We start from the raw sequence: 17276 nt of genomic DNA on the forward strand, positions 1-17276 counted from the left end.
ACTGAGACTGATATATATATAACGAGAAGTTATTTGACATAAATACTAACCTGCATTAGTTATTTAATGTAACTAACTAACAATACAAATCAGAGACTCACCTTTGTCTTACTAACCGGTATTGTAGTCAATGCGTTTGTAATTTTGTGTAACGTTTTGTGTGTTATCATATGCGATTCCATGGTCTTTGATTTGGTCATGGAAGTGATTTGTCTTTGATTTGTTGATCTTGAGTGAATTTTAATTAGTTTTTCCATTTCTGTATAAACTAGTGTAGTGCTACATTTTATCTTTGTTTTTTAATACATTTGAGAATTTATATCTTTGGAATTGGTGTCTGTGTCCAATTATTGCAGAAACTGAGTTCTACAAGATTCTAGGATTCTTGATAAGGTGATACTTAAATTCACTTCTTTAACTGAAATTTATAAGTGTACCTTACGCTACATAGCAGAGGCGAGCCATCTGGTCTCCAGCCTAATATGCTTGGCGGAGCATTGCCGGCACTGACTGTTAGGGCAGGACAGGTCCCTCAGCGTTGAGGACACCAGTGCCGAGATAGTGGAATTAACGTGCAGAAAATCCACCACTAGAGGTCGACCGAAACTATCGGCAATCTGCAAAAATGAACGACGATAATGGCCGATAGTTTTTTGGGGTTATACACATTAATATCCTTGTTGTAGGGGATAAACACAGCATCTAGCAGTGAAATGAAAACCATCACTGACTCCTCATGGAGTTTACTGTCACATGTGACTTGGCTCAGCGCGCAGACGCTGCTTGGCTGGAAATTCAAATTGATGCGCGCTTAACAACTTCGGTTGAGAGAAGAGGTACGCATACAAGTTGTCAATCTAACATTGAAAACAAACAAAATTAAAAGGAAGGTACTTTGTTTACGACTGTGGCAGTATTATAAATAGCTAATTAGCACTTATATCCCGCAGACATTTTAGAGCTTTCAGACAGCAACATTTACCCACTGGATTCTACCGATTAAATACTCTGTTTCCACCGGGATTATATAATTTATTTGATCTGGAAGTACAATAAATATTATTTATGGACCCTAAGTAGTTTAGTAGTGAAGAATAAAAATGGTTGCGTTTAAAAATATTGCTTTATTGTACACTCAGAGCATTTTAATCAGGGCATTACATTTTTACATTTCTACCTTTCTAATTTCTACCGAGTTATTTGCACAAGTCTTTTATTTTTAGATTCGTATTTCTGTATATGAACCTGTTCGTTTCTATTCTTTATTTTGAATCATATTTATTTGTGTAACTCAATTGCATGTATTACAAACATTGAACGTTTGTGTACACACTGATGCACTAGATTATTCCAGAATTGTTTTCTAATGTTTCCTTGCTAATCCGGTTGTAAAATAACAGAAGCCACCTATATTGCTTGTAAATGCGACATGAAAAACTATTAATAAAAGTACTACAATGCATAGTGCAGTCTCGTGTTTATGTTTTCATCTACTGAGAAATAAGAAAGCACTTCTACAAATTGAAAGCGAGTCTTGTGTCTCTGTTTTAGCAGAGCCAGTGCATGTGCCATGACTGAGCCTGTGTGAGTGGGAGGTCAGTCAGGTGAGCAGCAGCTCTGCCCTCAGGCCACAAAGTACCCAAAGTTTGTTATTACTGGCAATTCATTATTTGTAGTTTATTTTCAGCAATTATCTAAAAAGAGTAATGTTGAATTAATGCTGCAGTTCTTTCAAAACCGAACTCCCAAATTTTTTATCCAATTTTCAATACTTTTATTATTTTTTAATTAATTTTGAATTGATCTATTTCATTTGTTATTTATTATATTTATTTTATAATTTTTTTTAGTTCATAGTGTAATTTCTTTTGATAATAAAGTTCAGAGTGTTGCAATTTTACATTGAGTGCTATATATTTGATGCAATATTTTGATTTTATTTGATGAAAAAGGAAAAAATAATAATAATTAAAAAAAAAATTAAAACGGCAGATTAATCGGATATCGGCTTTTACCCCCACTCTAATTATTGTTATCGGTGTCAGTTTTGAAAATCCACTATCGGTCGACCTCTATCCACCACTACCATGGAAAGGTGAGCACAGCAGAGCTCAATCCAGAAAACTGGGCGAGACCTCCTACAGTTGTAGAACTGTGCAAGCCGACAGTGGAGCCCCTCTCGCGGGTGAGGTCTCTTACGACAGACCGAAGCTTTTACTTCTGCTGCGTGTGCTCCTGCTGTGGAGGAAACCAATACAGCGAACTAGTCTGAATAATAATAATAATAATAATAATAATAATAATAATAATAATAACATTAAACGAATAGTAGTCGTATGTGAAAAAGCTGAAATGAGCCAAGGCGCCGACGGTACAAGACAGTGTGGCTAATTTAAATAATGAAAACAGCAATCACACACAACTATAGCGAATCGGTGGAAGTAAAGCACAATATGTCCTGCCAGCCAATTTTCTGGTTTTATAAAAAACACAGAGTCTATCTTACACGTGTTGATGAACCAAGGCGAAGGGCAAAAAGAGGAAGTCTCCGTGCAGACGTCACCCTTAATACAAACGGGACGTGGAAGGGTCCTGTTTGAGTGATGGACACAGGGGCGAATGGCAGCTTTAATACACAAATGTATTCAATACGTTCCAGCGGATGCACTCTGAAACCCCTCCCCCTTGGGTAGTGCTTCCGACTTGAAAGATAACCAAGTTACTGCCTGCAATTGTTCTGGTGTTGCCAGTGTTCTCCTCACTGGGAAGTTGAACTTGTCTGTGATCAGAAAAGGTGTGGTAGGCTAGTCTTACCAAAGGCCTCGTTCAGCATGGGCTCCTTGGCTTCGTCGTCATCCTCCTCCTCCTCCTCATCAATCAGAGGTGAGTAGGAGAACCTGTAGGAAGGATAGATGGGGATCACAGGACTACTAGCTAGTTGCGCAAACGCCTTAAATATTTAATAACTTAAAGGACAACTATCACAGTTTCCAATATGATAGGGTTGTATGTTGTTGTTTGGAGTGTGTAAAAATATCAGATTTTTCTGTTCAGTTGGGTAATTTTATTAACTTTGAGCCTGTATAATCCTTTCCAAAAACACAACGTCCATCTACATCCCAATTAAATGCCATTTCAGAGAATCGGGGACTATTGGCCTTTTTAAGGAGATTTTTTCAATTCCCTTTACACTTAAATTTAGAAAAGCTTAAACTGGGTTAAGGGAAAATGTCAAATGATTTGGAGGAAATGTTTACAGAAGAGATTTAGCTGAATTACTTACAGCTTATTCCAAGTACCAACGCCAGTACAGATTTTTTTTATCTGAAAAATCTTCATGGATATTTTTGTATTTTTAAAAGGGTTTCCTTCTGCACTTAATATACGTTTACTTCCCATTTCCCATTGAGCTTTCCTACTCAAAGAATATGATATTACAGTGAAATAACCATAACCTAAAATCACACAATCCTTCAAGAAATTAATTCAGAAAATCCTTTGCTAAATCTCAACTATGGGGGTCAGGCAGAACTAAAGTGAAGGCAGTTGTGGTGTGTGCAGTCAATGGCCCAGTTCAAATTTAAACTGCCATCTTCCCCAGCAGGGCAACATACCCGCTATGCCAAAGAATCCCTAACGTGGGGCAACTGAACACTTTATCTAGTTCAGAGATGGATACAGTCAACATTACGAGCCCATACATTATGAGCCCTGTTACACAAGCACAGCAGCTACTGTATAATATAGAGGAAAGGCATGGTGTATAGGTGTAAAATGAGCACTACTATACCAGATAAACCACTTGTCACAGCGATCCCAGTGAGAGTGCAGGGGGTAGGGGGTAGATTACCTCTGATTGTTGGCGGAGGGTCTAAGTAGCACCATGATGACGAGGAGGATAGTGGAGAAGAGCAGGCGCCAGAAGGCATTGTCCACCCACTGATCTCTCCAGCCCTACAAACACATCCCAGCACAGGCAGGCTCAGCAAAGGGATTCACTCACTATAGAGTACACAGCTCTAATGGTCTCTTTCAAATGCACCGATCCAGCCAAGATAAAATAAACATCTCCATCCAACACCCACATCCACCAACCCCACCAAAGGTAAATAGTGGCAATCTATTTACAGTAAAATCACAATGCACAAATTAAATGTCAGCCTTCTTTAGGTCGGTCTCCATCAATCTCTATCATTGCTCTGTCAAGGCCTGAAAATATTTCAGAATATGTCCATTTCTATTCGGGAAGTCGTTTTTTTCCCCTCCACCAAATACAGGGATTTAAAGTCAGCAACCTAATTGATGATGCCAAATTAAAACAAACTAAAAGATAGCAATATTTGATTTCCCCTACCAGTCCACTGCAAATATGTCCTAGAGCTGTTGACTGTACACTAGAAAGTATATTTAATGTACCAGAGTGAAACTAGACTCACCGTCTGACAATCCACCTGACTGAAGACTTTAGTAGTCCACATGATGAAGATGATAGATGCTGTGAAAAAAGAAAACAATTCTGTATCGCGAGTCTGAGATGTGCGCTGGGTCAGAAGTTGAGATTTATTCGATGGCTGTATGGGTTTGAGTTTCCTACAGATGTCACACATGTGCCCCTTCTGTAGCGGGATTGTGAATTTGATGAATACATGCGTATGTTTCTAGAAGGAGACAGAAACTGAGAAAGATCACATCCAACTTGTATCTCTAAAAGGCAGTATAAACAGAGTTATAAAGAATCTGTTGTAAAGTGTCTTATTAGTCATCTTCATAAACCAGCTGGAGGATAGATTGAAGCTGGTATTCTGTGCCTTATTTCCTTCTTCTAGCTACACAACTAGTTCTGTGTATAATCCATGTGTGCTGAAATGAATTAACAAACAGATGAGAAAACCTTGAGTGAATAAATCTTCTATCTTACCGACTGTACTGTCATTGAGCATTGTGATACTGACTTTCATGCTACCAGTGTCCCACTGTCCCCCCTAGTGTAACCCAAGGCAGTGGCAGTGGTCTCTCACCAAGGACGGAGAATATGAGGGTGTTGGTGAAGTGCTGGTACAGGGAAAGCTTCACTACATTCCTGCGTAGCTTTAGCAAGCGTATAGTCTGTGACAGGCTGATGAAGATGTGGGCTGCTGTTAAGGAACTATCATAAAAGGGATCAAATCAGAATCAGAAGGTCTCCTATACACCTGGCAGATTAAATTCAATGTGGAAGGTATTACATGCAGTTAATAAAAATGTCCATTATAATTACACCTTGGGAGGAATAGAACTGGAAGTAGTAACGCAAGACCTAGGAGTCTATGTGGACTCATCACTTTCCTCATCCAAAAAATATGAGAAAGCAATAAAAAGGCAAACAAAATTCTAGGGTATATTGTCAAAAGTGTAGAATTTAAAACAAACAAAGTAATGTAAGTAACAGAGAAAACTATGTGGGGACTTTATTCAAGTGTTCAAAATCATGAAAGGCACTGACCACTTCAAACCAGAGGAGCTTTTCTAGATCTGGACCCAGGGACACAAATGGAAATTGGGCTTAAAGACATTCAAGACGGATAACAGGAGACACTTCTTCAGACAGAAAGTTGTCGGCTTCAACCACATCGCTGGGCAGTTTGTTCCAGATTGTGACAATTTGGGAACATTAAAAAATAGACTGGATCCTTGGATCACTTCGTTAGGACCCAAATGAGCATGATGGGTTGAATAGCTTCCTCTCATTTGTAAACTTCCTAATGTTCTTATACCTCTATACTAGGGGTATTGGAGATGTGGAATGATTATTTTATTAGCCTGTACTATAGAACTAAATGACATACTTTACATACTCCCAGACTCCAACCCCCAAAAACCAGCAGGGATTCTGATGGGAATAGCCCACCACTTCCTCTATAAAAGGAAAAGGGAAACGGACCATAAGAGACATTGTTGTCTGGGTGAGCAACAAGGTGCACAGGAGGTTGAGAGAGATTGAGAGGAAGATGGCGAGAGAGTGTAAGAGCGGTTGAATGAAGGGATAAGTTTTGAGTTGACTGATTCACTGGCTTACCATTCCTTTTTCTGTACCTGGACCATTCTCCCTCTTGAACCCCGGACTGTCTGACAACCTCCCTCTGTAACGGACTTTGATTTCCAACCTGCCTTATCCCTTTGATATATTGGCCTGCCGACCCAGGTGCCTATTACTGTTATTAATGTTTGTTTGGTTATTTAGGGACTGTTTAGGTTTAGTCAGTGCTCAGACAGAGCCAGAATTTTGTTTTGTATACTTTGTTAACACTGCACCCACCATTGTGTGCAACAATAAAACCGCAAGCCTTTCATGTACCCTCTGCCTGCCTCCCTATTGTGTGTGTATGTGTTTCGAGACCAGACCCCACTTACAAACCAGCCTTTTTTGAGACAGGCCTCCCAACCTGTCACAATAGGTAGCTATTAAGATCCAGCCCCTGTCATCCAGCTAGGTTATACATTCACAGTAGATAATAAGGTTGTATAGGAGGCTGGTGAGAAGAGTAAAGGATATCCACCACATCACACACGAGTCAGTCAGAGACAGACTGAGGTTGGCAACTACAGCCACAGTTCCATTAAAACCCTGAGGAACAAGGGAAAGAGACAAATTAGATGGATTAACTCCCTAACTGGCATCTTCCACTCTCATATAGTCTATTACTGCTGGCTTGTACTAGAGTTTCTTGAATTAAGATTTTATGCTTTTTGTGTATTTTATACATATCATTTTAGATCTTATAATATAAAAATAAAGAAATACCCGCACACTTACTACAGCTCTTTTCTTTTCTTTTCATCCTGATTAAGATCTCTGGTAGATCGAAACATTGCTAAAAACCTGTGAAGCATAGGCTAAATAAATACTTTTTCTTTTTTGGAGCTGTAGTAAGTGTAGTAAGTAAGTATTTCTTTCCTTTTATTCTATATGATATTTTTTGATTCCCAGCACCTTCTAAGATATTGTGAGTGTGATTAATCTTTTTTCTAGTTTTTATATAAATATATATTTTTTTCTTGGTATCAGCACAGCACTGTATCTTTCATTTATTACTTCATGTTTGTCAGATCATATTAAAACAGTCAGATTTTAATATGGTCTTCTCAGAAGTGCAGTCGAAGAACTTGGACAATATATGAGCCTAAGTGACTGGGGTTTGAGAGGAACAATGGAGAAGGATAATTGTGGAGATTCTTTGGTACCTGAAGCAAGTTTACCCTGGTAAATTTACCATGTTTTTCACACTATTTATACCATAGTTCTACAGTGATCTCCTACGACTTGAACAAGCCTTCACTGTGGATTAACCATTATCTACAATACCAAACATGCCTTTGACATTTGTATAATGATATAATATGGTACTCCAGAGCAGTAAAGCACAATGAAACAATTACCACATTCAAATCATGTTAAAATTGCAAGAATCCTATGGTAAATTTACCATGGTAAGCTTGAATAAGGGAAAAACTTCCATGATACTCTGGTATGCCTGGCTGTGTGGCAGGTTGATCATCAAAATCAAGAAAACACGCACAGCTGTGGTTGTTGGTCTTGAGCTCCAGTCTGCGCCCACAAGGTCAAAGAGTGATACTCACACCAGTGACCCTGAGGACACCTTCCACTGAGGAGAATAGCAGGTATACCAGCCCCACAGCTACTAGCCGGTGGACCGTAGTGCCCAGCCTGGGTCTGTGGGAAACGGCAAGTACAGTGTCTCAGCTGATACTGCAATTGCATATCACATGATGAGAAGTGATGATGCCTGAGCATCAGTAAGCCCCTATTCAAAGAACTAATCTCAGTAAGAACACACAAGACTAAAACAATTGTGCAGTCAATCAGCTCTGACAGGTTGCAAAATATGCAGGACAGTCTGTGATAACCTCTCTGAGAACACATTACTGCTTAGCTCTAGGAGACAGCTAGGAGACAGTGCTCTGTCAGATATTGCTGCTCAACAAACTGACAGACCATAGAGAAATGTGAAAGGGGGAGTATATGGCTAGTTTGTAACTGTACAGTGATAACTTTATAACAGCAATGTCAACTTAATTGCATCTTATATGCTATACATTTTCAAGAGGGGTTCACCCTGAGATGTGTACACCGTACAGTAATTGAGGTGTGAAATGTAACTAAAAAGGGATGACAAGGAGCAAATCTGGTGTGCTGGGTCCCAGTGCAAGTGGTCTTGTCTCGAGCCCCAGAGGCATAGCCCAATTCTCCCTGTACAAACCCTATCTGGGGTAGCCCTGCTGGAGAGCCTGCTGGTTACTATCTGGCACTCACTTCACAATGCCATAGCCAAGGCTGACGATGAGGACAAGGATGCGAGCCAGTGATCTCTTCAGTGAGGAGAGGAGCTCAGCCAAGATCTCAGCCCCCTGGACTGGAGAGACATGGACACATTCATGTGAAATGGGCCATATACAGTGAGGGAAAAAAGTATTTGATACCCTGCTGATTTTGTACGTTTGCCCACTGACAAATAAATGATCAGTCTATAATTTTAATGGTAGGCGTATTTTAACAGTGAGAGACAGAATAACAACCAAAAAATCCAGAAAAACGCATTTCAAAAAAGTTATAAATTGATTTGCATGTGAATGAGGGAAATAAGTATTTGACCCCTTCGACTTAGTACTTGGTGGCAAAACCCTTGTTGGCAATCACAGAGGACAGACGTTTCTTGTAGTTGGCCACCAGGTTTGCACACATCTCAGGAGGGATTTTGTCCCACTCCTCTTTGCAGATCCTCTCCAAGTCATTAAGGTTTCGAGGCTGACGTTTGGCAACTCGAACCTTCAGCTCCCTCCACAGATTTTCTATGGGATTAAGGTCTGGAGACTGACTAGGCCACTACAGGACCTTAATGTGCTTCTTCTTGAGCCACTCCTTTGTTGCCTTGGCTGTGTGTTTTGGGTCATTGTCATGCTGGAATACCCATCCACGACCCATTTTCAATGCCCTGGCTGAGGGAAGGAGGTTCTCACCCAAGATTTGACGGTACATGGCCCCGTCCATCGTCCCTTTGATGCGGTGCAGTTGTCCTGTCCCCTTAGCAGAAAAACACCCCCAAAGCATAATGTTTCCACCTCCATGTTTGACGGTGGGGATGGTGTTCTTGGGGTCATTCCTCCTCCTCCAAATACGGTGAGTTGAGTTGATGCCAAAGAGCTCGATTTTGGTCTAATCTGTCCACAACACTTTCACCCAGTTCTCCTCTGAATCATTCAGATGTTCATTGGCAAACTTCAGACGGGCCTGTACATGTGCTTTCTTGAGCAGGGGGACCTTGCGGGCGCTGCAGGATTTCAGTCCTTTACGGCGTAGTGTGTTACCAGTTGTTTTCTTGTTGACTATGGTCCCAGCTGCCTTGAGATCATTAACAAGATCCTCCCGTGTAGTTCTGGGCTGATTCCTCACCGTTCTCATGATCATTGAAACTCCACGAGGTGAGATCTTGCATGGAGTCTCAGACCGAGGGAGACTGACAGTTATTTTGCGTTTCTTCCATTTGCGAATAATCGCACCAACTGTTGTCACTTTCTCACCAAGCTGCTTGGCGATGGTCTTGTAGCCCATTCCAGCCTTGTGTAGGTCTACAATCTTGTCCCTGACATCCTTGGACAGCTCTTTGGTCTTGGTCATGGTGGACAGTCTGATTGATTGATTGCTTCTGTGGACAGGTGTCTTTTATACAGGTAACGAGATGAGATTAGGAGCACTCCCTTTAAGACAGTGCTCCTAATCTCAGCTCGTTACCTGTATAAAAGACACCTGGGAGCCAGAAATCTTGCCGATTGATAGGGGATCAAATACTTATTTCCCTCATGTACATGCAAATCAATTTATAACTTTTTTGAAATGCGTTTTTCTGGATTTTTTTGTTGTTATTCTGTCTCTCACTGTTAAAATACACCTACCATTAAAATTATAGACTGATCATTTCTTTGTCAGTTGGCAAACGTACAAAATCAGCAGGGGATCAAATACTTTTTTCCCCTCACTGTATGCTTGGAACATCTTATATTCTGCTTCCTGACACAACAGCATTCTGTCTTTCTGCTAAAAATAAAAACATGCCAAAACATCCATTAACAGTACCCTACCACCAAGACAGCTATTCCACACACGTCATCTGACTGTTACTGTCGAGGATCAGAGGGGAGATTTAGAGATCCAGTCTTACCGTTTTCGCCTTTGTAGCGGATACTCTGGTACTCGGAGTAGAAGACGGCTTTCTCCAGCATCCCTAGCAGGATGACTGCCCCAATCCAGAACTGGATTCGCAGCAGGTCTCTCCAATAGCAGGCAGACCAGAGGAGCCACAGTGCCCCAAACAGGACATACACAATACACATCACCATGAAGAACTGCAAAATGGACATAGACACATACACAAACACAGGATCATAATCCTAAACACTGCAATTGATGCTTCACACAAACTCACAGTATGTTTATACAGAATGCAAGTATAGAAATCAGGACACTCAAACCTAGAGGTATCTTTTCCCAAGATAGAATCACAAAACAGCACAGTCACAATTCTAAGTGGGACACTAATTAAAGCATGAATTGAGGCCTTATGGATATTAGATAGGTAGACAAACAGCGTGTCCCATGACTGTGTATTTCACAATATGTTTCGCAAGACGGGCAAAACAAATCAGCAGATTTTCTAACGTGGCCATCGCTGCTATACAAAGTTTTGGTGAGGCTAAAAGAACATCACCTAGGCTGACCCTGAGGTTAAAAGGCAATTGAATATAAGAACAGGTCGAACGAAGGCCATCCAAAGATCCCCAGTTCCATGAGCACATGGACCTGAACTCTGGCATCACTTACAATCATGAGAGGCCAATCAGCTGGGGAGGAGTACTCATGAGATCCCTTCATTTCCACAGTCACTGCAGGAGACATAAAACTGCTATCAGCTGAGCAACAGACAGCGACGCAAACAAAGTCCTTAAACAAACTGAAAAGTCACTGCTGAACATATTCAGATGGTTCTTTCCACATTTATTTTAAGAATGTACAAGAGTATGTGTTATGAAGACGACCAAGAAAGTATCCCAAGATTTCATATGATACTTTAAGAGGCTTAGTGTCGGCTTGAATTTTGGATTTCTCCTACACAAATTAGCACTCCTCAACTGAAACTATGTACTTTGTTCAATTTTGTTTTATTAAAATCCAATTATAGGTTTTTGAAGGTTACTCAAACAGATTCCATCAAGCTGTATTAAGAAAAAAGTTATGTCTTCTGATTTAGACGCGGGATGCTCAGATGTCTGTGAAGCTGTTGACATTTTTTATTTGCACCCCCAGCCTTGACTAGGAAACAGCAGTACAAATCCTAGGATTAAACACTGGTGAAGTAATTTGAAAAAGGTATAACTGGGAAAATAGTATATTTTTAAATCAATTTGCTTTAAACTGATTTAAAAATAATTATCCCTTAATTAGCATACAGATACCTCTAAATGACAACTGAGCACAAGCATTGATAAAGAAATTAAAGACCAATATAGTCAAATCCACATTATATACTTCCACTATACATTTTCAATATTTAAGTTGCAGTACACATTCCTAGAAATCTACTGTACTTTCATGAACCCTACACAATGCTGCGACAATGACTTCCCAGAGTTTCAATGTTTGTAATAATTTCTATGTAGGCCAAAGGTCTCCAACTTTATTCCTGGAGGGCTTCAGTCTCATCTGATTTTCTGATGATCTTAATTAACCTATTTTTTACAAACAAAATCATTAGTTTAACCGGAAAATGTTTTAATATTTAAACATTGTTTTGATTCAACTAAGATGCACTGGCTGTAATATAATTTGCAGTCTCTAGAGGAGCATTACATTCAACCAATTAATTAGCTAAATCAGACCAATTAAGAAACTGGGAACTTGGTTGGAAAAAAAGTCAGAAGATGCAGTGTCCTTCCAGGAACTGAGTTTGAGACTGCTGATCTAGGCCCCGCATTATTGACATACTGTTGAATGCCCAGCTCCTGGATGACACATTGGGCTGTTTCTCCTCACTGGATCCTTGCTTCCCTCCCTTGGCATTGCTGGGCCACACTGGCAAGATCTTCACGATGAACATATAAGGACTGGTGTGCCAGGCTTTTGCCACTGCACCCAGAGTCTGTAGTAAACAAACAGCAACACTGTCAGACTCAATTTGATATGTATCTGGTGTGTCCATCCCTCAAAAAAGTTATTTACAGCATCAATTCAACACATAAGAGAATATGAACTCACTAATGTGAAACTTCAAGTGTCTAGGCAAAATAAATAAATAAAACCTTAACCAAATGGACTGCAAGCCTTTTTTACAGATGGCCAGAATACTGGTTAAAAGACATGGCATATCTTTAATATATTTAATACATAAGACATTTTGTTGCTACATTTATGATTGTCTGCTATTCAAAGACTGTTTTACTAGCCGGACATTAGATAAATAGATAGATAGAAAATATGAAAAACCTGCAACTAATTGCCCTTCTCTTATTCCATGCAAACAGTACATTATGCATTATGGATGCAGAACATATCTTGGAATGCATGAACTCAAGCTAAAATTCTTGTACAATTATAACAAATAATTTTGATTTACACATAACATTATACAATGAAAATAACAACTAAAACAAATAATTAAACAACCATTCAACATCCGTAGAGAGTGCACACTATTTTTCAGGACTGTCTGTCTACCTGTCTATGAGCATGAAATAAGAATGTAAACAATACTGATTTTGTTTTGGCAGTTGGGGTTAGTAAATGATTTGCAGCTAAACACAAGGCAAAAAAGCAAAAACGTATCACTTATGGATCAGGCTGTAAGTGATCGGGCGACCTAATAAGAAGCGGTGTACACTTTAGTAACCTGGGTGAGCTACCCTCAATGAATCTCTGAGCCTGTGTTAGCACCTTCCCTATTATTTCTCTATTGATCTGTTTTTTTTTTCTCAGGTTTATATATTTCCCACTCTCTTTCCCATTAAGCAGAGATTTCCAATGGCCCAAGAGGGATGAATTTAAATATGGAGCAAAATCACAATCTCCCAGAGAGGAAAAACAAACAAATCTAGTCCACTTTTGAAAGACAGGGATTCTTGCTACTCACTGGTTTCCCTGTCCACTCATCAGGGTTGGTTTGATTTTGGAGATTGCTGCCATGACCCTTTAAAAGAACAAAAAAGCAATTCCGTGAACACAATGGCCTACACACGTTATGCTTTCAGATCAAGGAGTTAATGCTTCTTTGTTGCTTCAAATTAATGTGTTGGATGTCCAATTGTTTTGTGCATCTCAGCCATCTGCAAGAAGGTCTGGGAATTCATTTACTTCATGTCTTGTAGTTCAGCCAGATCGTGTTGTTACTGGGATCAAACATCTTAGTCCAATCAATCATAATGCATCCTTTTGGTCACAAAGCAGATGCTATAAAATATATTCACAGAAATCACCATCTAGAAATGTTGAATAGTATTCTGAAAGCCAACAATAGTTTTTGGCATGTAAACACTTTTTGTGTGATAAATTAACTACAGGTGAGCAAACCTCTACAAATTTCTACTTTAAATTCTACTGCCAAATACTGCAAATTCACACATTTTCCAAAGCATACCCATGTTTTTCTGTGTTCAGCAGAACTGTATACAAACTCAAATTGGATCATTGTGCAGTGAAATCATAAGAAAAGCGTTTTAATTTTTGTTCATGCATGTATTTTTGGGGAAACCTGATCTCAAGTACACACTTAAGGCAACCCAGAATGGTCACAATTTCTCTCTCCGGCTGAGTTTCTCGTTAGACACCATAAAACTTACTGGGTTTGCCAAGGGCTGGTAAGGGGGAAAGGAACTGTAGTAAACCTGGAAGAGAAGGATTTTCTTTGTCATTTAATTGCATAGGAGGAGTGGGTTTACAAAGTGATAAAGATGCGATATACATATACTCCTGAAAAAAGCCTCAATTACAGAAAATGTAGAGAACAGAAAGGAGGAAGAAAAAATATTGTGGAAAAAACAGAACATATACAAAAGCAGTGCCACTTAAGCTATAGAACAGGATATTTTACAGAGAAAAAGTATGCCTTGCAGAATATTGAACGTGCAAGGCAAACTGATAATACAATTACTACATGGGCAACATTCCAATGCCTTTTCATCGTAGGCAGACATTTTATTATTTATTATGGTTAGCAGGTGTGTAATCATTGTGCCCTTTATTTGATGACAACGCACAAGACTGGGACATACCAAAGGACAAAATCAATACGTCCAATGTAAACAAGAGAAAAGTTAATAGATCAGTATCTATAATTTTAACAAGTGAAAAGTTCTATGAAGAGGATTTTCTTCCCCATTGTAAATTATACAAAAATGCCTTCAAACATTCCCTGGATTGGTCAGTAACTTTTTAGTAGGTTGTCAAATAACTTGGCATAATGGGACTTAGACATAGCAGTATAAATGTGTGGATGTGGATCATAGACGACAGGTTTCAGGAGAACAAGTCTTGCCAGAATACCTTACAGCAACCCAGTCACACAGCCAAATCAACCACATTAGAACTCTAGAGCACTTGTAGCAGGTCCAGCTGGCATGTGCTTTAGATACACTTCTGAAGAAACACTGGACTATTATACTGTAATTTATTTAATTCACGCATATAATGACAGCCCAGGTATAGAACCAAGATAGCTTTCACTTATTAAATATATAAAAAAACAGCTGTTGTGTATAATTAGTAATAATTAGCTCCTGATGTTAATTTCTCCTGTTCTTTACTTGATTTTAAAGAATCGTGTCTTGGGGACACAGTGTTGCAACATGCTGACAATGTAACGTGTGTGTGTATTTATGTAGCTCGGAATCGGAACCAGAGAGCATTTTTCTATGCATCAGATACACTTGTTTGCCTATGTATATATAATTTATATCACACAAAGTAATTAGGAAACTATACACATACTAGAACATTGCATGATTTAATAAGAGCGAAACCACATTTACCTGATGGGTCGGGTCAGAGACAAGTTCAGAGTAAAATTCTGACAGCATTTACTTAGTGATCATCTTAGCTATGTCAGCAGCATAAAATATGCATTTCTCATAGTGCCAGATTTTAAAAGTACACTATTTATTTTTTTATTAGCAAAACAGATTTCTATACTGTCCAAGAGTGCAGACACTGTTTCTTAGTGTTCTCTACATATTTATGAGCTACAATTCAACATTTAACTTTAACATATCAGTGTCTGAAAGGTCATTTCTATAGCACTGGCATTCTAAACTATGCCTTCCCATCTCATCAATATTATAACCATTACTCATGAAGAATAATCATTAACCTCTAAATTGCCAGTTGCATTGGAAGGTAATTTCCAGTTAATACAGAGTATTATAATCAGAGTATTTCTTTATTATGCAATGGTATAGATTTATTTTTTATTTTTTACATGAACTATATTAACATTCGAATGAGGTTATGTTTTTGATGTGCTATACGATATTTTGTCTTATCGGGGATCAGCTACATATGTTGCAATCAACACCGCAATTTGAACGAAATAGCCAAAAATGTGGAAATACTAACAGTTTTCAATTGATTTTAATTGCAGTAATGAATCATCCAATTTAGACTGCTGCAGACTGCTGTACAAGTGGAAAAGGCCTGGGGAAATACAGAAACTAGACAGATTTCCACATGGACAATAATAGTGGGCACATGACTATGGTGGTGTGTCAGTACAAGTCCTTGGCTATATCAGTACCTTGCATGAGTCCCAGGAAGAGAAGCTGCTTGGTCCTTATCAGATTGCAGTGATACACTGACACGTCAAAATGGTATTGTAGCATTAAAGATGGCTTGGGTCATACTATTATTATACAGTCAGAGCAGCAAGATAAAAGGCATTTTAGTTAAAAAAATTTACAATGGCTATTCGCTTTACAGCAGTTTTAGGAAGTGGGGAAGAAACAAGAGCAGCATATACACCATTGTATATGGAGTTCAAAGGTTTATGAATTATGAATAACACAGCAGACACCTTAGTGTACTGGTACCTGTGGCTTGAAGAGTTCAGTACAGTTTTGAAAGGTTTTGGAGCCTTGGCTGTAGTAACCACTCCAGTTCTCCTTCAACACCCGATCAAACCCAAACATAGAGAGTGCCTTGTTATCCTGCAAAAGACAAGGGGAGAAAAGTTTATCCATAGCACTATATATCACTGGTATTGTGTAGTGAAGGTTGTCCACTCTATTACAACCCTGCTCTCTATGTGAACTGCAAGATCTACTGTCCTTTACCATTTATATTCATTCCTGGATGTGCCTCCACTTTTTTGTAGTTTTAATTCCATATGAGTTCATAATAACTTCACTGTTGAAAACCATGGCCATTCAGAGCAGTTCACTAATGCCCCGTTTCCACTGGCTTAAGCATCTGAACGCGTTTTGTGGAGGTTAACTATCTGCTGCCAGACGTGTCCGTAAGCGTCCGTCCCGTCCACTAAGGACATGACTCACTTTCAGGAGCGGAGGTGTGCGCTTGACTATAGACAGACAGGGAAGAGATCAGATACATTGTGTCGGAAGATATAATCTCAAGCGCCGTGTGCGATCACGAAGAAATTACAGTTTTATTTGCAGCATGGAGTGAAATCCACGTACAGAAACAATGACTGCTTACAGTTAATAATCGGAGTGTATTAACACAGGACCGGTGCAGTGCCGTGACTAGTTACAAATAAACTGAAGGATAATAATCGGATCATAGCAGCCGATGTTATTAATATTTTATGAACAGTTTCAGGCTGTCGTTTTGTGAATGGTGTGCAGGACAATCCGCAGAGACAATCAGTGTGAAGGCGAACACGATTCAGTTAACGTGTGTCCATTTACAAGTTAAATTAATGAATAAATAAATACAGCAGATCTGGATTTCCCTCTAAAACATTAAGGACTGGTTTAATAAATGCATCCATAAGTCCATTGTATATTGCATCTGGATGATTAATGGTGAAACGTGTGTATTTTGTTTCAACTGTAACTTACCATGGTTAAGGACGTCTGCTAAGTAAATTATAAATAATTCGGCAAAAAGTATTGTTTGCAGTTACAAATCTGCAGAAAGCGTAATAAGTTAAGGGAGTCATGCTGTGCCATTTAAAATACATATATACTAGCACAAATGATGACGATAATAATAACAAAACTTA

At 39.1% G+C, this 17276-nt stretch overlaps 1 protein-coding gene across 1 annotated transcript in view; it reads right to left on the reverse strand.

Moving 5' to 3' along the window:
• The window catches only part of LOC136717364 (transmembrane protein 87A), a 41548-nt gene that overhangs the window by 9593 nt on the left and 14679 nt on the right, over nt 1–17276 (reverse strand). The window contains exons 4-16 of the mRNA XM_066694985.1: nt 16123–16239; nt 13882–13926; nt 13176–13232; nt 12035–12188; nt 10874–10935; nt 10215–10398; nt 8312–8411; nt 7618–7711; nt 6531–6604; nt 5019–5125; nt 4437–4495; nt 3851–3954; nt 2815–2897 (exon numbers count right to left, since the gene is read on the reverse strand). Coding sequence (XP_066551082.1) covers nt 2815–2897; nt 3851–3954; nt 4437–4495; nt 5019–5125; nt 6531–6604; nt 7618–7711; nt 8312–8411; nt 10215–10398; nt 10874–10935; nt 12035–12188; nt 13176–13232; nt 13882–13926; nt 16123–16239 — 1240 coding nt within the window. The remainder of the gene's footprint in view (nt 1–2814; nt 2898–3850; nt 3955–4436; nt 4496–5018; nt 5126–6530; nt 6605–7617; nt 7712–8311; nt 8412–10214; nt 10399–10873; nt 10936–12034; nt 12189–13175; nt 13233–13881; nt 13927–16122; nt 16240–17276) is intronic.

The sequence above is a fragment of the Amia ocellicauda genome, chromosome 21 (assembly GCF_036373705.1).
Source record: "Amia ocellicauda isolate fAmiCal2 chromosome 21, fAmiCal2.hap1, whole genome shotgun sequence".
Lineage (NCBI taxonomy): Eukaryota > Metazoa > Chordata > Actinopteri > Amiiformes > Amiidae > Amia > Amia ocellicauda.